The 26,784-nt window shown below is 40.7% G+C and overlaps 1 protein-coding gene across 4 annotated transcripts in view; it reads right to left on the bottom strand.

Moving 5' to 3' along the window:
• The window catches only part of lrmda (leucine rich melanocyte differentiation associated), a 1,063,446-nt gene that overhangs the window by 100,965 nt on the left and 935,697 nt on the right, over nucleotides 1-26,784 (bottom strand). For all 4 annotated transcript variants that reach the window (XM_059946545.1, XM_059946548.1, XM_059946546.1 and 1 more), the window contains one exon: nucleotides 14,498-14,585. In XM_059946545.1, coding sequence (XP_059802528.1) covers nucleotides 14,498-14,585 — 88 coding nt within the window. The remainder of the gene's footprint in view (nucleotides 1-14,497; nucleotides 14,586-26,784) is intronic.

Raw genomic sequence — 26,784 nt, 5'->3', positions numbered from 1 at the left:
ATAGACAATCTCAAGATGAGGAAGAAAGAACACGTGACTGTGGTGAAAGACCGGTTTTAGAATGAACTTCAATGTTCCATTCATGATGTATATGTTCTCTCAGTGGACGTAGATTCACAATGCAGAAGAGCTACCTTCCTGAAACACAAGAGCTTTTGCAGATGCTGCATATCCAAAATAACACGCACAAGGCTCTGGAGAAATTCAGAAGGTCAGACAGCATCCATACAAAGGAATAAACAGTCAAAAGGCTGGGACCTTTCATCAGAACTCATGAAGGGTCTCAGCCCCAAACATGGACTGTGTATTCCTTTCCATTGATGCTGCCTGACCTGCTGAGCTCCTCTGGCATTTTGTGTGTGTTATTTATGTTCCAAATTTGTTTCTTTCAGAGATACAGCATGGTAACTGACTCTTCCAGACCATCGAGCCTGTGCTGCCCAATTACACCCATATGACCAATTAACTGACTGATCTATATGTCTTTGGAACGTGGGAGAAACGCAGAACACCCAATGGAAATGACATGCTTATGAGCAGGATGTACAAAGTTCTTACAGACAGCAGTGGAACTGAACTTGGGTCACTGGTGCTGCAATAAAGTTACGCCACCATGTCATCCCCGAATTGTGGTCTGTCTTTGCTTGTAGGGAAGATTTATAGCACAAACAACAATACTTGAATACTTATAGAGTGAGAGATTTGTGCAGCATGGAAAAAGGCCCTTTGACCCAATTTGTCCATGTCCATTTACCTACTTGAACTAGTCCCACTTGCCTACATTTTGCACCAATAAATTTTTCTATCCATGTACCTAACTAAATGTCTATTACGATTAATATTTGTGTGAGTACGTCTCAATTAAGGATTCTACTGTGTTTCTTTCTAGATTTTGAGATCACTACACAGTTTGAATCTTTGCAGGTCCACATTACATCGACATGGTTATAGTCATAGAATACTAGCAGAGAAACAGGGCCTTCAGCCCATCCAGTCCATGCTGTTAATCTGCCTAGTGCCATTGATCTTCACCCAGACTATAGTTCTCCATAGTCCTCCCATCCATGTACTGAACTGAACTTCTCTTAAATGTTGAAATCAAACCCACATTCTAGAAGAACACACAAAATATACCAATCAGGATAGACCATGTTGCAGTCAATATTAAGTACAATGAAAGTAATAGTTCAGCTCAGGATTCTAACTGCTACTTAAGGGAATACTATTCCAACATCAGATGAAGAGTAAAGTGTGTACTAATTGCCCAAATCGAAAAGTCACTGTCACAAATACACTGCTTTAATATTGTAAAAGTAGAACTTAACAGCTTCCTTCTGAAAAGCATTAAATTATGTGATGTTCTTTTTGCATGGAAGATAAACACTCAGTGCCCTTCTTATTAGCTACGCCCACACACCTGCTCGTTAATGTAAATATCTAATCAGCGAATCATGCGGGAGCAACACAATGCAGAAAAACATGCAGACATAGTCAAGAGACTCAGTTGTTGTTCAGGCCCAACATCAGAATGGGAAAGAAACACGATTTTAGTGACTTTGACCTTGGAACAATTGTTGGTGCCAGATGGAGTGGTTCGAAGATCTCAGAAACTGCTGATCTCCTGGTACTTTCTCACACAAAAGTCCCTCGAGCTGGTTCCCAGTTTGTGGTCCACAGACCCCTTTGTTAATGGTAAGGCTCGATGGCATGAAAATAGTTGTGAATTCCTGCTTTAGCGTTTACAGAGGATGGTGCAAGAAACAAAAAGCATCCAATGAGTGGTGGTTCTGTGGGTGAAGATGCCTTGTTAATGAGAGAGTTTAGAGAATGGTCAGACTGGTTCAAGCTGACTGGAAGGTGACTCAAACAGCCATGTGTTACAACAGTGGTGTGCAGAAGAGCAACTCTGAATGCACTTCGTGTTAAACCTTGCAGTGGATGGGTGACAAACATACATTCAGTGGTCACTTTATTAAGTACATGAGGTACCTAATAAAGTGGCCATTGAGTTTAAAATAAACTATCAGTCACGTTTAAAGATAGCAAACTACAAAAAATTACCATTTTGACATGTAATTGACTTTCATGAAACTACAAAATAACCATTAAGAAGGTGGTGCCTCATTCTTTCAGGCAGCATCTTAGCAGATATTAAATGAGATATACTTTAATATTTTCTTTGCTGTCATTTTCCTCTCAATCAAATGTTGTCTTTCTCTACCTAATATGACACCAAATTTAGTTCTTTTAATACATCCTGCCAAGGTTGTTCCATTTTTTATTTCCTGTTCATTTCGATATAATTGGTTGAGAAGCCACACTGCGGATTGACCTGCCCACTAAATTCCCAGATGTCCCAATTCTCCCCTTGCATTAACAGTTCACACTTCAAACAAAAATTTGATTGAACTATGTAGCATTCTTTTGCTGAGCAAAACCCAGTCTAACATGCATGGAGCAAAAAACTAGACCACCAACTGGAGGCTTTATATCATTTTAAATCATAATCTCACTACTAACATTGCAGGAAAGATCATTCCACTTGCCAAGTTGAAATTGGTGATTCCCTTCATTAATAACAACAGAGACTAATAACAAGTTTATACAATGCAAAATTTTAACAACATTGAGGGAGATGACTAATCCTAAGGGAGACTAAAATAATACTATCACTCTGCTTTAATACATATTCACAATTAATTAGATAAATGCAATACGAGTTTGTTTACATGACTTAAATTACATTTAAACGATAAATACATTTAAAGTATAAACAAGGAAAAATAATTACGTTAATAGGAAGAGCACTGACAACAGAAAATAAGCATTGTCACTAATTAAGGAAGACACATTGCAGAAGATTGTCACACAACTGATACAACTTGATGCATGATTCTGGTCTGACTTAAGCTTGTCAGTTTTAAGCTGCTTTCATCTGTTGAAAGATGTCACTTCAAACACACATCTCTCAACCATTTGAAAGTTTGATTGATACTATTATATGAGCTTTGGTAGGTCACTCTGGGTAAATTAGCAGTTGGCATTGGAATGTTCTACAATGGTGTCATCCAATCAGTACTTTAATGGAATAACTTGGAAAAGCAGACTGTAAAACTGTAAATGCTGATTTATGTAGGGTCAAGAATTCCAAATGTGCTTTTCAGTATGGAATCAATGTCCTGGTACCCCTGTTGCTTAACACACTGCTCTATTTTGGAACACACCATCCCCAGGGAATGAATGAGCAGATTATTTTATTTAGGGATGCAGCACAGTAACAGGAGCTACCAGCCCACCTAACTCACACCGCTCAGTTGCACCCATATGATGAATCAAGCTACTAACCCGTATGTCTTTGGAATGTAGGAAGATACTGGAGCACCTGGAGAAAACCCACATGGTCATGGCAAGAATGCACAAACTCATACACCAGTGTCTGAATTGAACCCAGGTCACAGGTGAACTGCTACACTACCATTCTGCCATACAAAAAAGCTCCCATAATATTACTAAATTCAAAAGTCTGGTGCATGTACATATGTTTATTCTTATGGATGGCAGAACTAGTTTCCTCTCTCTCATCTCAGGAACAGCTTCTTCCCCTCAGCTATCCAAATTCTAAATGGACAATGAACTCATGAGCACTGCCTTACTACTTTCTTATTTTTGTTATTTTGCACTATTTATTTTAACTTTACTATTTAATGAACATATACACACTTAACTCAGTATTTTTCTTTCTAATTATAGATCATGTAGTTCATTGCAAAGTTCACAAATTTCACGACATACGCCGGTGATATTAAATCTGATTATGATTCTGATTCCTTCTCTTTCTTTCTCTCTCTCTTTCTTTCTCTCCACTTTTCTTGTCAGTCTATTGTGCCTTTGATGTTTTTCTTTACAATATAGTGGAAATGTGGTTAATATCCTCCAAGTGGACCACAACGTTATTGTTGGGCTTGGACGCTTGCATCTCTCAATGACCCAGAGAGCTACGCTGGCTGGAGTCAGGGCTTTATGCCTTGGTGCTTGGTAGGGTCACCCATGCTAAACAGGTCAAAGGGTAGAGGCCAGACTAAGAATGGTCCATCGGTCCTCCAAGTTCGAGGGTTCAGCTCAGGGCTCACAACCCTGACTGATAAAACAAAATTGTTACAGAAACAGCAATTAAGAATCCTTCTACATCTGAGCGCAACCCTATTCCTGAGTCTCCATCTGGGATGATAACCCTGTTTTTCCAGAGTTTTCAGTGAGCCGAGACCAACTGTTGGTAGATCAAAGAAGGCTGATGTGTAGATCTTGTGTTGTGGTTCCCTCTAAACTGTACACCAGAGTGTTAGAGAATCGGCATGGAGGACACCTGCGTACAGTCAAGATGAAAAGTCTGGCCTGGAGCTACGTGAGGTGGCTGAGAATGGATAGATAGATTAAAGACTTGACCAAAAGCTGTTTGGGATGCCAACAAGTTCAAATTCACCCCCACAGGCACAATTACACCTGTGGGAGTGGCCATCATCACCATGGCAAAGAGTGCATATTGACTTTGCTGGGCCATTCATGAACTCCATGTTTCTGATTGCCGTAGATGCCCATTTGAAGTGGCTGCTGGTCACACTGATGAAGTCAACCACCTCAGGAAAGACTGTTTCCGCTCTGAGGGCTCCTTGCCAGAAATGGCTTACCTGAAAAAATTGTGAGTGACAATGGACCACAATACAAGTCAGAAGAATTCAAATTATTCATGAAGAAAAATGGCATCAGACATTTCATGTCAGGTCCTCGCCACCCAGGAACAAATGGGTTGGCTGAAAGTTATCAGAACATTCAATATGTCTATTAAAGCTATGGACAAGGAGGTCATTTCTCCACAGCACAAGGTGGACAACTTCCCTTTATGTGTATCGGAACTCTGTTCATGCAATGACAAATCAAGCACCTGCAATCTGTTCCTGAACGGGAACCTCAGATCTCATATAGACCTTCTGAAATGACACCTACAGAGGGAATTGCAGAATAAACAGTTCAGCCAGTTGCCAGGTGAAGCAGCGAGAAGCTTAAAGGTTGTACAGGAAGTCCTAGTGCATGATTACTGAGAAGACAAGTGGACGCCCAATAGGATAGCTGCAAGAACTCGACCATGATGTACACTGTGGATTTTGGATATCATACATGGAGGTGTCATGTGGACCAGATACTGGATGCTCAGTCGAAGAACACACCTGTGTTGATTGTAACCAACAAGATGGACACATTACAGCCACCGGACTTGACACTTTGTGATGATCATGTCACTAACAGCAACGTGACACCTGAAAGAGAGAAACCAAACCCGATGCCACTCCACAGGTCCAGAGATTCTGAAAGAAACAAAGCACCACCCAAAAGACTGAATCTTTAGTATAATAAAATAATTTATGGACCGTTATTGTGGGAACACGTTCACTCGAATATGGTTTGTGAAAGGGAAATTGAATGTTTCGTACATATACAGTTTTATATTACATTAATCTAAAGGGGTAAGAAATGTATGGATCTATTTCTTTGAGAGCAACGACTTCCTTTAGCACTACGTATGGACTGATAACATACCTATGCACATTGATCTGTCCTCTTTCTCTCTTTCTTGTTGCAATGTGAATGCACTAGTTAAAGTCATCTCCCATGTTAATACTTTTTTTTAATTGATATGTAGTTGCACAGACTGCAGTCTGCACTGAGATTCTGCTAAACTAGAACTGGCCTTTCTGCCCTTTAAGCATGCCAACACAAAGGTCAGTTTCATTATCTTCTCTTTGCTATTTTAGTCACACTTTAAAAAGAACAAACTGAATATTACTTCAGATAACAACAGACAACAAATATTTTGCTTCCTGAATACTTTTTGCTATACCTTGTGGATTTTGGGCTGCCAATCATAAAAATCATCATGAATTTTCCCTATGCACCATTTTTTTTTTCGAAATTGTCTGTATTTGTTATTTCAAATCAGAACTCAAGTCAGAAGAACTGATGCCAAGATTAAGGAGGGCATTTTCTGTTGTCTACAAATCAAACAGGTAATCAATGACAGGCAATTCGAAGAACTTCTAGTGGGATGGGAGAAAATCGCATGGAAAACATTCACGGATGTTGCTGAAATTTTTCTTGGCAACTACAGAGCACCAAACTACATGCAGCTGGTTGGTAACATGGTTCAAGCATGGAAAATCATTAAGTGCAACATGTCACTAAAGATTCATTTTCTGCGTACCCCATTTAGACTTCTTCCCTGTAAATCTTAACGCTGTCAGCGACAAGCACGGTGAAAGGTTTCACCAGGACATTGTGGTCATGGAGAAACGGTAACAGAGCAACTGGAATTCATCAATATGGGCTGATTATTGTTGGGCACAAGTGAGAAGCCTCAGACACTGAATACAGACAAAAATTATCAACAAAACATTTTAGCTTAGCTGAACTATTGTGAAGTGTCAGCACAGTTATGCAATTAAACATATATTCAGTAAAAGTTAATTTCCTGTTTCTCTAAATTTTAATGTAATACAAGTAGGCTGAAATTATATTGTGTTCAGCTTCAAAAAAAAAATTTCTGAGAAGGCAACACTCTCGAAAAAATTTTGTTGTCCAATGTAATCAACTGACTATAAATCTACACTTAGCTTCATTTAAGCTCCAGCTCGTGCAATACATATTTTTCCCAAGCGTACATCTCACAGTGGGTAACTTTTTACTCAAAAGTGCATTGTAAATATTTAAAAGACATATACCACAATAGCTTTGATATGTTGTAAGGGAGCCCATCAAAGAGGCAGGCAACAAGAATGTTATTAAATCTCTTGGTATACTATAATACTTACAATTGATGCTTGCCAAATGCTGTCACTCAATTATATTGCAAACAAAGGAATCTAGCATTTAGGAAAGCATTTGGGTGACCTGAAGATTTTACTTTACGGATAGAGAGAAAAAACAAATTTTCACAGCCCTTAGGATGCACATCAATGGAAAATATTCAGATTAATGTAATTTATGATGAAGAAAGGTATATGACATGGTATTCCATTTCAAAATAATCAAATACTAATAAATAAATGATGCTTCTTTCTCTCTAACATGTTGTGAAATACAACAGAGGAAAAGTACTGTTAAGAGCCATGTGTTAACATTACAATCAAATTTTATCTCTTCAAATGCTATGAAAACCAAAGCTAGAGTTGTTTCATTGTTGTTGCCAGCTCCCTGACTTCTACATGCTGGCACAGTAGCTTAGCTGTTAGTGTAATGCCTTACAACGCCAGTGTAAGACTGGGGTGCGATTCCTGCCATTGTCAGTAAGGATTTTGTACATTCTCCCCTCATATAGGAAACTTTTGCACAGGGCAGAGGTATCTAAGACTAGAGGGCAAACGTTTAAGGTGAGTTCTGTGAGGTTGAAAAAGAATCTGAGGGAGAATTTTTTTATAACCAGAGGGTAGTTAGAATCTGGGACATATTGCCTGGGAGGTGGTGGAGGCGGATGTTCTCACAACATTGAAGAGACATCTGAACAAGAATTTAAATGGCCAAGACAGAGAGACGTTTCAAAGTTCACAGTTCAAAGTAAATTTATTGTTAGAGTACATATATGTCACCATATGCAACCTTGAGATTCATTTTCTTGTGTGAGTACACAAACAAATCCATAATAAAATAATAACCATAATAGAACTGATGAAAGATCACACCAACTGATCATTCAACCAGTGTGCAAAAAGACAACAAACCATGCAAATACAAGGGAGAAGGAGAAGGAGAAGGAGAAGGAGGTGCAAAAAGACAACAAACCATGCAAATACAAAGGAGAAGGAGAAGGAGAAGGAGAAGGAGAAGGAGAAGGAGAAGGAGAAGGAGAAGGAGAAGGAGAAGGAGAAGGAGAAGGAGAAGGAGAAGGAGAAGGAGAAGGAGAAGGAGAAGGAGAAGGAGAAGGAGAAGGAGAAGGAGAAGGAGAAGGAGGAGGAGGAGGAGGAGGAGGAGGAGGAGGAGGAGGAGGAGGAGGAGGAGGAGGAGGAGGAGGAGGAGGAGGAGGAGGAGGAGAAGGAGAAGGAGAAGGAGAAGGAGAAGGAGAAGGAGAAGGAGAAGGAGAAGGAGAAGAGAAGGAGAGAAGAAGAAGAAGAAGAGAAGAAGAAGAAGAAGAAGAAGAAGAAGAAGAAGAAGAAGAAGAAGAAGAAGAAGAAGAAGAAGAAGAAGAAGAAGAAGAAGAAGAAGAAGAAGAAGAAGAAGAAGAAGAAGAAGAAGAAGAAGAAGAAGAAGAAGAAGAAGAAGAAGAAGAAGAAGAAGAAGAAGAAGAAGAAGAAGAAGAAGAAGAAGAAGAAGAAGAAGAAGAAGAGAAGAAGAAGAAGAAGTAAATAAATGTGCAATAAATATCAAGAACATGAGATGAAAGGTCCTTGAAAGTGAGTCTATAAGTTGTGGGAACAAATCTGTGATGGGGAAATTGAAGTTGAGTGAAGTTAGCCCCTTTGATTCAAGAGCCTGATGGCTGAGGGGTAATAACTGTCCCTAAACCTGGTGGTGTGAGCCCTGAGGCTCCTGTATCTTCTTCCTGATGACAATAGCAAGAAGACAGCATGATCTGGGTGGTAGGGATCCCTGAAGATGGATGATGCTTCCCTGCGAAATCACTCCATGTCTACATGCTCAATGGTGAGGGGGGCTTTATCCATGAAGGACTGGGCCATATCCACTACATTTTTGGCCTGAAACATCAACTGCACTTTTTTCTATAGATGCTGCCTGGCCTGCTGATTTCCTCCAGCATTTTGTGTGTGTTGCTTGGAATTTCAGCATCTACAGATTACATCTTGCTTGTGATTTGCCCGCTACGTTTTGTGGGCTGATCCATTCAAGAGCATTCGTGTTTCCAACCTGGCTATGAGGCAGCCAGTCAATGTACTCTCCACTACACATCTATAGAAATTTGTTAAAGTTTTAGATGTCATGTTGAATCTTCGCAAACTCCTAAGGAAGTAAATGTGCTGCAGAGCTTTATTTGTAATTGCACTTACGTGCTGGGTTCAGGACTGGTCTTCTGAAATGATAACACTCAGGAATTCCATGTTGCTGACCCTCTCCACCTCAGATTCCTTGATGAGGACTGGCTCATGCACCTCAGATTTCCTCCTCCTGAAGTCAATAATCAGCTCTTCGTTCTTGCTGATATTAAGTAAGACATTGTTGTTATGGCACCACTCAGCCAAATTATTAACCACTCTGTTATATGCCGATTCATCATCACCTTTGATGTGGCATAAGACAGTGGTTTCATTAGAAAACTTGAATAACACATTGGAGCTGTGCTTAGCCACACAGTCATAAGAGTAAAGCGAGTAGAGCAGGGGGCTAAGCACGTAGCCTTGTGTGCACCTGTGCCGACAGAGATTGTGGCAGAGTTGTTGTTGCCAACCTAAACTGACTGGGGTCTGTGTAAGTTGGCACTGATGAAGCACAGCAACTACTTGCCAGAAGCAAACAAAATTACTAAGTACTTTATTGATCACACTTTCTCTGTTCGATGATCACTGCAATCAATAGCCTGTAACTTAACTTTCGGAGTTGGGCTTTTGAGCTGTCTGTACAGCCTGGCTTTTTTTGTGGTGTGAATTGAAGTCTCAAAGATGCAAGATGGTTGCCCGTGGCATGTAGGGGCCAAATTGAGGTAGGGGGGCCCAAGCCCGAAAGCAGGGAATGAGCCAATGTTTGGCCATTGCTGGTCCGGACTGCAGATGACTTGATGTGGCAGAACCAATGCGAGGTGAGCGGAGTATTCAGAGGAAATGCATGTGACCTCGGGAAGAATGTGCAAACTCCTTACAGACAGCAAGGTTGCTGTCACTGTAAAGCATTGTGCTAACCACTATGCTACCCTGCTGCTCTTTTTTAAAATTCACAACTTAAAAGCTATTTCACTGGTTGGATATCAAATTTATAATTTCAGAAAGGAGTAGGCAGCACTGCTGGGCACAGATTGGTGGAAGATATGGGCAAAGTTATAAGATTGGTAATTTTAGAATGGTAAAGGTGGTATACTTCAGAGAGCAAGCAAGTTGTGGAAGCATCCAACATTTCCACAAATGTTTCCCACAGACACTGGCTATTTTATGTTCTGTCAGCCCGTCTTAACTTTAATCATGTCCATCTTGTTGTGTTCATCCTATGCCTTCCCTTTCTGTTGCATATGCAAGGCTGGAGTTACATTAAAACTTAAGGACATAAACACAAGGGAATGGTCTAGGAGACTGTTGCAGAAGTTTCTAACTAATGTCAGCTGGGTGTACTTACGTGGACGCTAAGCACTATACCATGGTTAGAATGGACAGTTCTTAAATAGCATCAATTGTGTGTGTTTGTGTTCAAAAGGCAGTGATCTTTGTCACTAATAGTTGGTGAAAAATAAGCAGTGAGGCAATTTAGAACTCTTTTGCTCACTGTGGTTTCAAGCATTCAGGCTTGCTTGAAGATGCCAGAAACAGCAGCCGGGGATGAAAGTGAAACAATTCCACTACTTCAACGAGTTAAGAATTAGAAGGTATCGACAATCATCTTGAATGTTACAATGAAATTGAAGATTTGTAGGATGCAATCATCAAATGTATTGTGTGATCACAGTCCAATATCTGCACTAGGTGTCTGTGATGATATGTTCACAGTCAATCAAAAGATCACAGCAGCATATACTGTGGATGAATTCCTCCACTGATATCTATTAGGAACTACAGTTTTAAAGTTCTGTAGTAGTATTGTTAGCATTCTCATTTCTTCTGTGGGTATTCTCATTTCTTCTGTATTTCATTTAAATACATGTTGTTACTCAGTTAAATAGCAGTGTAAGGAATAAGTTATGCAATTGTGCTTTGTTTTGGGCATCTTGGAGCTGAGGAGCAACAGATATCATATCTTTTGTTGACTGTTTAATTATGTTAAAGTATGCTTCACTACATCGCTTCATGACTGTGTGTCTTGCTAGTCACTAATATATACAGTTCTTCAACTTTGGAACATCATTATTGGATTGATTGGAGGGCTGCCATGAAAGGGTAACAATCTGTGGGGGTTGCCAGTAGCAGCACTGGTTTGCTACAATTGACCACTACAGGCAGTTTGTCATTTTTATATCTTTTAACTACTCCCATGAAACTTCAGCTAATGGCCAAAATGTACTGGTCCCAATGTGTCCCAATTAACAGGAATCCATTCTATTATATGAGATTCAATTTATTGTGGACATTCACAGGAGGACAAAGAAATACACCAGAAACATTGAAAAACTATACACAAAGACAGGCAAATAATCGAAGTGCAAAATCAATAAATAAATAATATTGAGAGCATGAGTTGCAGAGTCCAGGAAAGCAAAGTCATAGGTGTGGAATTAGTTCAGAAGCCTGATGGTTGTAGTGTAGTAACTGTTCCTGAGCCTGGTGGTGTGGAACCAAAAGATCCTGTACCTCCTTCCCAATGGCAGCAGCAAGAAGAGAGCATGGTGGGTGTCCTTGATGATGGATGCTGCTTTCTTGTGGCAGTGGTCCACGTAAGTGTGCTCAATGGCGGGGAGGGCTTTGCCTATGATGGACTGGGCTGCATCCACCCAGTGATGCAGCCCAGTCCATTCTGAGATGCAGAAATTTATCTGTACCTCAGGCCACCTACATGGCTTCCATTTTGAGTCTAAAACTGAATGATACTGTGATGCCATATGCAATGCTGACCTGGGAGATTCTTCCAAAACTATATGCACCTTCCTTTATGGCCAATGAAACTGTCATGTACATCCAACCCTTTGCAATCTCTGTCATATCTGCTAAACACAGAGGAAAGAGGGGTAAGGAATCTTCAGACAACAGATCAAAATTTTAATAGGCCAGAAGATGTGAGATGTGTGTGTTTTCTGAAGGATTAATCTGTTTCATGAAGTGGCTGTGAAGAGCTAGGTTTTAACCTGGAATGAGAAGTGACCTAGTGTTCATTCCCCTTCTCTCTCCAGTTACTATTCCAATTGTCATTACAAAGTTAATCAGCATATTTTGAGTTGAGTTAGCCTTTCCTTCCACTTGTACTCAATCATTATTACAACTCAGATTCTTTTTACCTAGGATCACGTACCTAGATCCAGAGTTTTATTTTATTTAGAGATACAGTGTGGTAACAGACCTTTCCAGGTCACCGCACCCATGCTGTCCAATTATACCCTTGTAACCAATTAACCTACTAACCTACGCTACATGTCTTTGGAATGAGGGAGGAAACCAGAGTCCCTGGAGGAAACCCATGTGGTCAAGGGGAAAACTTATAAGTTTCTAACAGAGAAGGGTGGCATGTGAACTCAGGTTGCAGGTGCTGCAAGAGCGTTGTACTACCCACTACGTTACCACGCCAGGAACACATCAATCAAAAATTATTGCTTAGTCGGTTAACTCTGCACGATGCAGCAAGTTGCTCTAAAGATGCTCCAAATGGAGTATTAAAGATGAGGCTTTAAAGCTGAGGACATGTTTGGTCCATTGGCAACCATCTGGAGTATCCCGAGAGCATGATAATGTAACTGAATGCAAATGGAATCTATAAATCTTCAGAGCATTCATTATTTACAAAATTTATTGCAGAGAAAAGCATTCTATACAACCGCAATTACAATTGATAAATAATTTCAATTTAAAAGAAAGTCAGGCACCTTTAAGGCACAGAAAATATAACTATTAGTCAAGTATTCAGGTGTTAATTACTCCATTATACTCAGCACAGTGAAAGTGAACGCATCAAAATTAATAATGACAAATTAGTCATAGACAGAATAGGGGTCATTGCCAATTAAAGCTAATAACAGAATTGATGTATAGATTACCAAGCCAGTCATAGCAATACTTCTGCAAATGCTCCAAAAATAGACAGCTAGATAAAGTCTTGCACCATTAATTACTGAGAGTATTGCCGAATACATAGAACATAGTTCTGGAACAAATCCTTCAGCCCATACTGTGTCGTCAAACTTAGTAATCAAATCCCCTCTGTCTAAACAATGTCCATACCCTTCCAGTTCCCTTATGTTCATGTGCTTATCTAAATGTCTCATGTCCCTAATGCACCCACCTTTACCACCACCCCATGTAGGGTACTCCAGGCACCCACAACTCTCTGTGCCTCTTGCATCTCCTTTGAACTTATCCTCTCTCACCTTGAATGCACACCCTCTGATATTAGACATTTCCACAATGGGGAAATAATACTGTGTACCTACTCTATCTAGGCATCTCATAATCTTTTAAACTTCTATCAGGTCTCCCTTCAGCTTCTGCCACTCCAGAGAAAACAACCCAAGTGTGTCCAAACTCTCAATATAGCACATGCCATCTAATCCAGGCAGCATCCTGGTAAACCTCTTCTGCTCCCTCTCCAAAGCCTTGACATCCTCCTACAATGGAGGAACAGATTAGTTAGTGGCAAATGTTGTTATTTAATTTTCCCAGCAATTCTGTGTTACAAGTTTTAGTCTATGTCTCACACTTCAAAGGCATTTAGATTAGAAGTATTGAAACTAGGAAAGGAGTAGGCAATTCAGCCCTGACAGTCTGCTCCACCATTCAATATGACAGTGGTTGATCACCTAAACAGTATCCAGTTCTTGTTTTCTCTCCATATTCCCAAATCTCTGTATCCAGAAGACTTATATCTAACTCCTTCCTGAATATATTTATTGACTTTTCCACAGTTAACCTATGAGGGAAGTTTGATGGCTCTGGGCCTGTACTCGCTGGAGTTTGAAAGAATGAGTGATTGTCTAATTGAAACCCACTGAATATAGAAAGGCCTGGATAGAATGAACATGGAGAGGACGTTTCCTATAGTTGGGAAGTGTAGACCAGAGGGGACAGTCTCAGAACAGAGATGCGGTAATTGGTTTAGCAGAACCAAAGGGAATGTCCTGTATTGTTCTGTTCTGTGTTCAAAATATAAATACAATCAGTCCACCCTACCTTTACACACAGTTCTCTAAGCCCAGGAGATAGTTATGTGAATGTAAGTTACACTCCACCCATCACAAGAACAGGGAGGAAGATAAGAACTTCACACAGTATACAGCATGCGGTCACACCAAGACCCTGTACAATTGCAACAAATCACCCCTGTCCTTGCACTCAAAACCTCTTGCAATGAAGACCAACAGACTATTTACCTTCTTAGTGGTCTAGCACACTGACACACTCACTTCCATTGACTGGTGTATCGGGACATTTGGTTTCATTGCATTTCTCCTGATCCTGATGTATTTAGACAATCTGGTTTCCTGTTTTATTTTTTGTGGATAACTTGACATTTACTCACATTACACTGTACTTACCCAATCACTCAACTTGTCCAACTCACACTGGAGGTTTCTGCATCCTTCTCAAAGGTCACACTCACACCTGACTTTGTATTTCTCACAAACATTGATGCTACTTTGGCCAAAGTGGAGTCTTACCTTTGTGGTTACTGCCATCACGAGTCCCTTGAGGCAGTGGGGTATATTGGTGAAAACCCAGCATGTTCCCATCACCTTCACAAGTGGCCTGTGTAATAAACAATATAACAGCTGAGGGTCAAAGGAATTTCCCAATTATATACATGTAATTTGATCAGTCTTTTCATATTGAAACTTGTAAACAACACCGCCTCATTGAAAGATGGATATGCTGGCGACAAGCTTCATCAAAGCTGTGCTTTTCTTTTTCAAAATTCCTTGTGAAGGTATACAAAAGTATGGCACACAGGCAAATAAGCCAACCTTTCACTTGCTGAGGCAGATCACTTCAATTATGATTTTACTGAATGAAATACTAAGGTTTTATACAGCTGTGAGGTAATGTTGCAGCTTTAAAAAGAAACACTGGTTAGACCACACTTAGAATATTCTGTTAATTTCTGGTCATGTTACTTTAGGAAGGATGTGGAAGCTTTAGAGAGAGTGCAGAGGGAATTTACCAGGATTAAAGAGCATGCCTTATGAGGATAGGTTGAGTGAGCAATAGCTTTTTTCTTTAGGTGAAGAACAATGACAGGTGACTTGGTAGAGGTGTACAAGATGATAAGAGACATTGATCAAGTGGGCAGCCAAAAACTTTTTTCCCCAGGGTAGAGATGTTAATATGAGGGGCAATAATTTTAAAGTGATTAGAGAAAAGGAAAGGAAGGATGTTAGGATGTTAAATGTTCTTTTTTACACAGAGTGGTGAGTGTGTGTAATGTGCTGTTCGGGGTGGTGGCAGTTACATTAGGGACATTTAAGAAACTCTGGACTGAACATGGGTGATAGAAAAATTAGGGCTATCTAGGAGGGAAAAGTTAGGTTGATTTTGTAGTAGGTTAAAAGATTGGCATAACATCATGGGCCAAAGGGCCTGTAGTGTTTTGTCTTCACTAGGATTAGTTAGATTAAGACAGAGAAAGTTCAGTGAAAAAATGGGGCTCAAATTTCTTCTGTTCTGATGTCTAGTCTAACTGTCCTAATTTGGAAGTACAGTGGATTCTGGTTAATTGAACCATCCATTAGTCAAGACAGCCACTTATTTGCAACAACTCTTAAAGAATAAAAACCAATCAGGAACATTGCCAAGATTCCCTTCTTTTATTTGGAACACTGCTTACCTGCTGCTTAACCGAGACAGAAGACTTCTGCTGAAATCTCTAAATATTATCAATCGTATGCAATTATGTGACCATTAAACAATACGCTATGCTTAGACAGAACAAGTTTTTAAATAGCATCAATTGAATGTGTTTGTGCTCAAAAATCAGTGATTTTTGTTACTGATAGTTGGAGAGGAACAAGCAGTAAGATAATTTGGAACTGTTTTGCTCACTGCAGTTTCAAGCATTCAGGCTTGGAGATACCAGAAATGACTAGGACTGAAAATGAAACAATTTTACTACTTCAACAAGTTAGGAACTATTAAGAATTTGTAAATATTGACAATCATCTTGAATATTACAATGAAAATGAAGATTTGGCAGCAATGGTTGAAAACAATGTACAAGTGCAGTCCATTATCTTCAGTTCTTTTGCACATTTACAGTCAATCAAGAGAACACAGCAGTATACACTGGATGAATTCCTCTGATCGCTATTATGGATCACAGTTTTATAGTATTGTAGTAGTCTTGCTAGTGTTCTACTTTGTTCTGTACTTCATTTAAATACATGATTTGTTACTCAGTTAAATGGTAGCTTGTCTTCTGTATATGCTTTCATGAAATTTTGGCCAATTGGGGCAACCACTTAATTAGCCCAAAATATACAGGTCCCGATGTGTCTCAATTAATCGGAATCCTCTGTATCTGTATTTTGGTCTCCGATTATTTACTGTGCTCCTGCACGCAAAATCCAACAAACAAAATTGGGAAGATCGAGATATGTAAGAATCAAAATTCAGTAGTATCATGTGGATCACCATTTTAAGCTACAGCAGGTGACAGAGCTTTCAGTAGCTGACTAATTTTTTAAAAGATTTTGAGAAGCAACACTGGAGTTAGTCCTTTGTAAGTCAATAGAACCACTTAATTGCACTTCCTTATAACCTCAGGTTTAGTTTCCTATGCAGTGTTATGTGGGTAAATGTCAAGTCATCCACAAAAACAGGAGAGCATCAAAGTATATCCAGAACTGGGGAAATGCAATGAAACCAAGGTGCCGTCATTCAAGAGTCAATGAAAATAAGCGAGTAAGTGCAGTAGACAGCTAAGAAGACAAATGGTCTTCATTGCAAGAGGTTTTGAGTGCAAGAACAGGAATGAAATGTTACAATTGTACTGGACCTTGGTAGGCCTCTGTTGCCCAGCAACACTTGGAACCTAGGTATCTAACTCACCTCTTACTAATACAATTTTCTACCCTCATGCTGGTAACAGTGGCTGCAGCTTCTAGCAGGTTTAAGGGAGCAAAGAACTTCATGGGGCTGCTAACAAATAACATTTCACACTGAGTCATGTAAGTAGATATCAGGGCAAATGGCCATCACCTTGGACATAACTGTACATTTTAAGGAATGTTTTAAAGGAGGAAAGAAAACTGAAGAGGCAAAGAGGTCACCTTGGCATTTGATAACAGCTCAATGTGCTCTTTGCCGTTAGTTGCAGTGATTTCAAAGTGCAAATGTTCAAAGTTCAAAGTAAATTTATGATTAAAATTGTTCAGTAACTGTGTTCCTGCAGGCAAGAGTCATACGCACACATATATAACTGGGGTGCCTAAAACTTTTGCATGGTGCTGTAGTAATTTTATGTATTGCACTGTACTGCTGCGACAAAAAAGAAGAAATTTCATGATATATACGATTGATGATAAACCCAATTCTGATATGGATCTCTAATGTGGACTGAGAATGGGAAGGGGCAGGGAGAGTGTAAAAGGGTTGGGAAAAGGGGAAGGAAAAAGGGAGCGAGCAGGCAACAGCAGAGAGACATCCTGTAATGATCAATAAACCAACTGTTTGGAATCAAGTGAGTTTGTCTGGACTGGGTGTGTCTGCATCCAAACCAGCCCCTCCCTCTAATACTCCTTCTCTGCCACGTCTCCACCCTTGCCATTCCCAACATCCTTTGCTCCCGTCAGATTTACAAATTCGCTCTCTGCTTCACATTGACAAATACAGTACCCTTAGGCACCCTAGCTATATATATGTGCCTAACACTTTTGCACAGAAATGTTTGTCACCATACTGTATATACCACCTTGAGGTATATTACCCCTCATCCACCACTTTTGCCTGTTCAGTACCAGGTCAGCCTCTACAGCCATCTGTGGACCCACCAATAGAGGACCCCTTCAGAGAATGCTGTACTCGACTCCAGTGATTGAACAACTACCCTGAGATTAATTTCTTTGCAGACATTCACAATACAGCAAAGAAATACAATAAAATCAATGAAAAACTACAAAGAAACAAGACTGACAAACAACCAGCATGCAAAAAAGACAAACTGTACAAATACAAAATAACAAACAAATAAATAAAACTAATTCTGAAAACATTTTATAACCCTACAAACTGTCAAGTAGCAACCTCTATCTCTCATTCGATTTGCAAGTATGCTTCACATGAGCAACAAAAACCAAATTGCTGGAGGAACTCAGTGAGTCAGGCAGTATCTGTGGAGGGAAATGGATAGCTGATATTTTGGATGAAGCCCTTGCTTCAGAACTGGGTCCTGACAAGAAAGTTCAACTCTCCATTTTCCTGCCCAACCCATTGAGGTCCTCCAGCAGCTTTTAATTTTGCTCCATATTCCATCATCTATATTCTCCTGTGTCTCTGAACTGCTGGTGATCCGTACATGAGGTATATAAAGTCAATATATTGTTGATACTCGATCTTGAAGTATCAATAGCAATCTTTGTGCATCTGCAAATTCAGTTGTAACATCATGGAAACTAATTTTCACCAACTGTGTCTTCCATTCATGGCACTTTAAGAGTTTCAGCTTTCAGAAACACACACACACACACGCACACACACAATTCTGCAGATGCTGGAGATCTTGAGCATTTTGTGTTTATTGCTCAAGATTTCCTGTGGGGAAATAAACCATCAGTGTTTCTGGCTAAGACCCTTCATCAGGAACGAAAAGGAAGGTGGCAAAAGCCAGAATAAGAAGGTGGAGGGAGGGGAATTATTACAAGTTTGCAGGTGATAGGTGAGACCAGGTAAAGGGGAAGGTCGGTGATGGAAGCAGCTAGGAGTTCAAATGTGGAAGAGCGAAAGTGCTGAAGCCAAAGGAATCTAAGAGGAGAGGATAGCGACCCATGAAATAAAGGGAAGAAGATGGGGAGCTAAAGGCAGGTGATGCTGGGCAGGTCATGACGGCAAGGAGAGGAAGAGGGGTGAGAAGGTAAGAATAGGGAATGGAGAGAAGAAGGCAGTGGGGGAATCAAAGGGAAGTGATTACCTAAACAGAAAACCAAAGTCAGCTTCTTGTTTTTCGTCTGTCAGTTTTGTAAATTGATATACAAAGCTTTAGGAAATGCCTTGGGTTGCTTTTGTTTATATCCAAAATACCTCATAATAGATTGTGACTATTAGTAAATTTAACTGTTAAATTATTTCCCACATGGTAAATGACAAATCTGTCCTTCACAATTTTACTCAACAAATAGAACAGTTTCTGAAATAAGGTTTAATTGGTTTTAAACAATGAATTAATTCATGAAGTAATTAAATATCCATTTTCATTGCAATTATTTATCAAACTATATTTGGAAACAACTTCTAATCTCAGTGTTGAGATCTGCACTCAACTCAGAAGTGGACTGGCTGGTTTCAGTTAAATTGCCTAGAGGTAAACTACTTTCCCGTGGAATTAGTTGGCTGAGAGAAGCCAGGTGTGGTGTCATTCAAAATAAGCAGCAGGAACCGTAGATAGCTGCATGTGAGATTATCCCATTTGCCAGACATCACACCTGTGTCTCAGGTTTCTTTTCTAGCGCAAGGGAGTTAAGGTACAGAGGAACAAGCCACCTCATCTTAAACCTGAGAGGAAATGCAGAATTGACTTAAAATTAATTTCTAAAAATTTAATTGACTCGTGATTATGCAAGTGTATTAATACAGAATAAATGCAGTACAAGGAAATTAAATCTTGTTCATTAAACAGTAACATGCATTTAAGTAACACACCTTTAATATACAATAGTCCTAAGTCATTTCACACCCTCATTATCTTTAAACCATTGGCACGGAGCCATAAACATAAAAAGAGACATCAGGACAGCTGAGAGAAAGCTTGATCAAAGGGGCAGGTTTCACAAAGCAACATTCTGGAAGAGAATAAGTTAGAGATGGGAAGGGATTTGAGGAATTGATTCCACAAATTCCTAGCATCTGTGTGGTACTGAAATCCTACGAAACAATCAGTCTAGGCTTCAAGAACTCCATCATTTTGTGTGTATTACTTTGATTTCCAGCATTGGCAGATTTTCATGTTTGTGAGTCTCGGCTTCAAGATGGAATATTCCAAAAAAAAAAGATCTCTTGAGTCTTCAGGAAATAAAACCTGTTCACAAGCCAACTTCAACTTACACTTTGAAGCCAAAGAAACAAATTATTGGGTATGGGAATTTCTGACTCTGTACTCTTGAAACCATACAGGAATGCTTTATTTAATTAGTGGCCATTAAAATCTTCAGGATGAAATCATGGAAGGCATTAAGTGGACATCTCCTATAACAGCTTTATTAAAGACTTATCCTGACACTTAATTAATAATTCAGGCCTGTTGTGTCACTTAATTTTCTGATTACTTGCACACTCAGTGGCGATTTTATTAGGTACCTCCAGTATCCAATAAAGTGCCTACTGAGTGTATTTTTATGATTTTTTGCTGCTGTAGTCTATTATCTTCAAGATTCAACATGTGTGTTCAGAGATGCTTTCTGCATACCATTGTTGTAGCAAGTTGCTGTCACCTTCCTGTCAGCATGTACCAGTCTGGCCATTCTCCTCTGACCTCTCACTAACGTAGAACTGCCGCTCACTTGATGTGTTTCTTTTTAAAAATTTTTGCCACATTCTCTGCAATCTCTACAGACTGCTATGTGTGAAAATCTCAGGAAATCAGCAGTTTCTGAGATATAAACCACCCCACCTAGCACCAACAATATTCCACAGTCAAAGTCAGTTAAATCTTACCCCAATTGTTTGGTCTGAACTGCTGGACCCTGTCTGCATGCTTTTATGCATTGAGATGTAGCCACATGATTGGCTGATTAGATATTTGCATTAACGAGCAGGTGGACAGCTGTACCTAATAAAGTGGCCACTGAGTGGAAAGCTGAATTCAGGCCTGCTCTGTTACCGAATATTCTGGTTATTTGTATCATCAGGGAGCCTTCCTCAACACGAGAAAAACAGTGATATTTGGAGTCTCCAGAGTTTGTTCTCAGAAGCTCTTGAACCAATCATAGGTACTTGAATATTCAACAAGCTTCTACTAGTTAGGATCTGTTATCATTCTAAATAACTAATTCCGCAAAGTTACCTATCTAAAATAAAGTAGGTAATTATAGTTCATAGGCTGGTACAGCACAGTACAGGCTCTAGTGCCCCTTGCGCTCCCACACAGAGAACTCCTCCATTTTTCTATCATTCATGTGCCTATCTAAGAGTGTCTTAAATGCCCTTAATTTATCTGCCTCCACCACCACCCTGATAGGCCAGTCCATGCACTCACCACTCTCTGTGTAAACAGCCTCTGATACTTTAGTTAATCATTTATTAACATATTTGCTTTTAAAAAGTTAAAGAACATTATGTGAAGAGGCAGGACTAAATTCACTTCAGAAGATCTGCTGTGTTCAAGGTTCAAAGTACTAGTACTATTGTCAAAGTATGCATGTGCAATACAATTCTGATATTTGTCTTCTCCAGAGAGCCATGAATACACATGAAAAAATAAAAGAAAGAAAACTCACAGACCCCAGAATGCCCAACCCCTCCCCGCAGAAAAGAGGAGCGACAATAACAATCCCTGACCCTCTCCCCCACAGGAAAAAGCACAATAACAATCCAAGACCCCCCCCCCACAGAAGCAATAGCAACAATAACAATCCCTGATTCCCCCTTGCAGAAAAATCAGCAAAACATTCCTATACCCTCCCCACTGAAGAAAACAACAACCAACCCTCTCACTCACAAAAACGAGCAGCAACGGTAGCATCAAAAACACAAAACACCCAACCCCACCACCCACCCATAAAGAACTTATTTATCACCCACCCGCCGTTCGGCCACAAGAAGGAAAATGCTGAAAAACTGAAGGAGTCCAATATAAAGTACAGTCTGATCAGATAATATCAGAACTTCGAACAGTCCTTCCATGATTCAGAACTCACGCCTGGTCTGAATAGTAGCCACTGTTGGGAGCGAATGCTGACCCTCTGGCCTTGTTGGGAGCAATCGCTGACCCCCTGGCCCCATTGGGTGTTATCACTAACCCTCTGACCCCATTGGGTGTGATCACTAACCCACTGGTCCCATTGAGAGAAATTGCTGCCCCTCTGGTCTTGTTTGGAACGATCGCTGACCCATGGCCCCATTGGAAGCGATTACTGACCCTCTGGCCCCATTGGAAGCAAGCACTGAGCCTTTGACCCCATTGGGAGTGATCGCTGACCCTCTGGCCCCATTGGGAATGATTGCCGACCCTCTGGTCTCTGTTGGGAGCAATCACTGATCGGAAACAAACACCATCATCCTGGCGGTGGACCCAGGATACAGCCTCCATCAGGAGTCCTCGCTGACTTGCTCCAAACACCTTCATCTCGATGCTTCAATTTTCCTCACTGTTTCGAGATGGAGTTGCTTATGACCCTCTGGCCATCTTTAATTTTTTTCCACAAGTGTTGAATAAAAACTCTCCCATCTACAGTCTCCATGATGCTCAGTTCAGCAGTCACAAGTTCAAAAGTGCACTCATCTCCCCAAGATAATTTTTTAAATGTCGAATAGGTTTAGTAATTTATAACTCAATGAGTTGAAAGTGTTTTAATTTTTTAACAAACAACATCAAAGGCCATGGATCATGATTTTGAATGCTGTAGAAACATTCCAGGCATTTTAAAATAAGGCTAAGGAATTTGATGGTTTGAGTTAAGACTGAAAATATGGATTAAAAGATTTTCATATTCATTTTAGAGTTACACATGGAAAATGCCATCTATGGAGAGGAATAAAGAATTGATATTTCAGGCCAAGACTTCATATAATATTGTGGATGGCACTTGGGTGTTTGTTTTGGCTACCACTCCAAAGTCCAGTCAATACCAAAAGTCTTTTTGACTCGTGGTGCCTCACAACATTCAACAACTGCCCTTGATAATTTTTGCAAGTTGTCACTGTGTGTGAGTCATCTAAGATATATGTCTTTATTTTCTCAACCCGTTAAATCAAAGACATCTCAGATCTTGCATTGGGGTTGGTCAATCTTCTTATACTGGGGAAGCACAGTGACAGTGGGTTCAACTAAATGATTCCTAATCTTAGTAGCTAGTTGCTCAAGTGAACCCAGGGCTTCAGTGTACAGCAGCACAGATTCTGGACTCAGTGCCATTTAAACAGTTGTATACCAGTAGCTACATTTGAAACCAATGACGGCAGCAGGGAACAGGATGTGCCAAGACTTTTAAAGACCGGGCAAGACCTGGCAAGACAACTGTTTGAAGATTCGGGGAGTAGATTTAGGAGGAATTGCTTTTCCCAGAGAATGGTGAATCTGTGAAATTCTCTGCCCAATGAATCGGTAGAGACTAACTCTGTAAATATACTTGGGACAAGTTTGGATAGATCTTTGGATAGTAGGGGGACTAAGACAAGGTTGGATAGATCTTTGGATAGTAAGGGGATTAAGACAAGGTTGGATAGATCTTTGGATAGTAAGGGGATTAAGACAAGGTTGGATAGATCTTTGGATAGTAGGGGGATTAAGGGTTATGGGCAAAAGGCAGGTAGGTGGAGATGAGTCCATGGCCAGATCAGCCATGATCTTATTGAATGGTGGAGCAGGCTTGATGGGCCAGATGGCCTACTCCTGCATCTATTTCTTATAGAAACATAGAAAACCTACAGCACAACACAGGCCTTTCAGCCCACAATGCTGTGCCAAACATGTACTTACTTCAGAAATTGCCTAGGTTTACCCATAGCACTCTATTTTTCTAAGCTCCATGTACCTATCCAAGAATCTCTTAAAACACCGTTTTGAATCTGCCTCCACCACCATCGCTGGCAGCCCATTCCACCCACTCACCACTCTCTGTGTAATAAACTTATCCCTGACATCTTCTCTGTATAGACTTCCAAGCAAAATAAGTTCAAAGTTGAAAAGAAATTTATTATCAAAGTAGGCATATGTCACCATATACAATCCTGAGATTCATTTTCTTGCAGGCATTCACAGTAGAAGAAAGAAATACAATAGAATTACTGAAAAGTTACACACAAAGACTGACAAACAACCAATGTACAAAAGAATTTGCATATCTTCAGTCTGCCTTGTTCCTATAACATAAGCAGTTATTGGAGAGTTGAAATTTGCACTTGCAGCAACGGCGGTCAGGAAAGTACACCAGAACTTCCACTTCTTTAGAAGGCCAAGCAAATTTAGCATGTCCTCGAATGACCATCACCAATTTTTACAGGAGCACCATAGAAAGCATCATAGTAAGGCAACTGCTCAGCCCAAGACTGCAAGAAATTGCAGAGTGTTGTGAAGACAGTTCTGTCCACCACAAAAACCTGCGTCCCCTCAGTGACTTTTCAGAAAAGCAGCCACCATAATCAAGGACACCTTCCAGTCCAGTCATTCACTCTTGACCTGCCTCCCATCAGAACAAAAGATACAAAAATTTGAGCACACGTACCACCAGACTGAAAGGCAACTTCGATCCTGCTGTATAAGACTCTGGACCCAACTTCTTGATGAACTCTTGATCTGTCATGGCCCTTGTCTACTTGTGTGGATGTTGCAGCAAAGACAAAGACAAAGACAGCCTGGGGCAGTTGTAGTCAAGTGAGACCACTGGAGACACGTCTGCACTCTACAGATGAGATAGGCTGTAGCAGTGTGCACTCAGCGCAAACGAGTGAGGTCTCTACCATCAGACTTATCCAGAAAGGTCTTCCTGAGAAAGCATCCTTTTACGTAATAGGAGCTGCTGGAGACAGATGAGATATGAAGATGGGATAGGATATGAAACTACCCAAACTGGGTGACAGTCAGGAAGGGAAAGGGGTTAAGGAGCCAATGATCCTGTGGCTATCCCCCTCATCCGCGTGTATATCACTTTGGATACTGCCGGGGGGTGGCGGGGGGGGGGGGGGAGGGATTGACCTAATAAAGGAAAGTCACAGTGGCCGAGTCTCTGCCACTGACTCAGATGGTCTGTGACTCAGATGGGAAGGGGGAAGAAGAAACACATTGAGATGATCAAGGATTTGTTAGCTAGCAGAACAGACAGGAGGTTCTGTGGGTGATAATAAGATTCCCAGATGGCTTGTCAAATGACACAACTGGCAGGTATGCTAACAGACATTTTTAATCTCTCCCTCTCCCAGTATAGAGTGCCCTCCTGTTTCAAAACATCCACCATTGTTCCTGTACCTAAAAAGACCAAGGTAATATGTCTGAATGACTGGCGTCCTATCGCACTCACTTCAATAATAAGCAAATACTTTGAGAGGCTGGTCAAGGACTACATCTGCAGCTTGCTATCATCCACACTGGACCCCCTACAATTCACCTACCAGCACAACCGATCAACAAGACAACGCAAAAGCCACAGCTCTACACACCATCCTTACACATCAGGAGAAGAGAGATGCTTATGTGAGAATGCTGTTCTTGGACAACATTTCAGCATTTAACACAATAATTCCCTCCTGGCTCGACAAGAAGCTCAGAGACCTCAGCCTTCACCCTGCTGCGTGTAGCTGAATCCTGGACTTACTGTCAGATCGCCAGCAGGAGGTAAGAGTGGGCTCCCTCACCTCTGCCCTTCTGACCCTCAACACGGGTGCCCCTCAGGGCTGTGTCCTAAGCCCCCTCCTTTACTCTCTGTATACCCATGACTGTGTCACCACCCACAGCTCCAATCTGATAATTAAATTTGCTGACGACACTACACTGATTGGCCTAATCTCAAATAATAATGAGGCAGCCTACAGAGAGGAAGTCATCACCCTGACACAGTGATGTCAAGAAAACAACCTCTCCCTCAGCTTCACAAGAACAAAGGAGCTGGTTGTGGATTACAAGAGGAATGGAGACAGGCTAACCCCTATAGACAACAATGGATCTGGGGCTGAGAGGGTAAACAGCTTTAAGTTCCTCAGCATAAACATCATTGAGGATCTCACATGGTCTGTACATACTGGTTGTGGGTGAAAAAGGCACAACAGCACCTCTTTCACCTCAAACGGATGAAGAAGTTTGGTATCCCCCCTCAAGTTCTAAGAACTTTCTATAGGGGCACCATTGAGAGCATCCTGACTGGCTGCATCACTGCCTAGTATGGGAACTGTACTTCCTTCAATTGCAGGACTCTGCAGAGAGTGGTGTGGACAGCCTAACACATCTGTAGATGTTAACTTCCCACTATTCAGGACATTTACAAAGGACAGTTAAAAAGGACCCAAAGGATCAGGGGAGACCTGAGTAACGCCAACCACAAACCTCCTCCAGCTGCCACCATCCAGGAAGCGGTACCGCAGCATAAAAGCCAGGACCAACAAGCTCTGGGACAGCTTCTTCCACCAGGCCAACAGACTGCTTAATTCACGCTGACACAACTGTATTTCTATGTTATATTGACTATCCTCTTGTACATAATATTTATTATACATTACTATAATTGCATATTGCACATTTGAATGGAGACGAACGTAAAGATTTTTACTCATCATGTACATGAAGGATGTAAGTAATAAGGTCATTTCACTTCAATTGTCACCTCATTGAAACCTATCAAATGGTAAAAGGCCTTGATAGAGTGGATGTGGAGAGGTTGTCTCCTATGGTGGGATAGTCTAAGGCTAGAGGACACAGCCTCAGGTGGGAAGAGAGAGAGGGGGAGATGAGGAGGAATTTCTTTAGCCAGAGGATCGTGAACCTGTGGAATTCTTTGCCATAGGCAGCTGTGGAGGCCAAGTGTTCATGTATATTTAAGACAGAGGTTGATAGATTCTTGATTGGTCAGGGCAAGAAGGAAGACAGGTGGAAGGC

This window comes from Hypanus sabinus, chromosome 21, assembly GCF_030144855.1.
Source record: "Hypanus sabinus isolate sHypSab1 chromosome 21, sHypSab1.hap1, whole genome shotgun sequence".
Lineage (NCBI taxonomy): Eukaryota > Metazoa > Chordata > Chondrichthyes > Myliobatiformes > Dasyatidae > Hypanus > Hypanus sabinus.
Note: the sequence above shows the minus strand (reverse complement) of the source record. Positions and strands in the feature narration are given on the sequence as shown.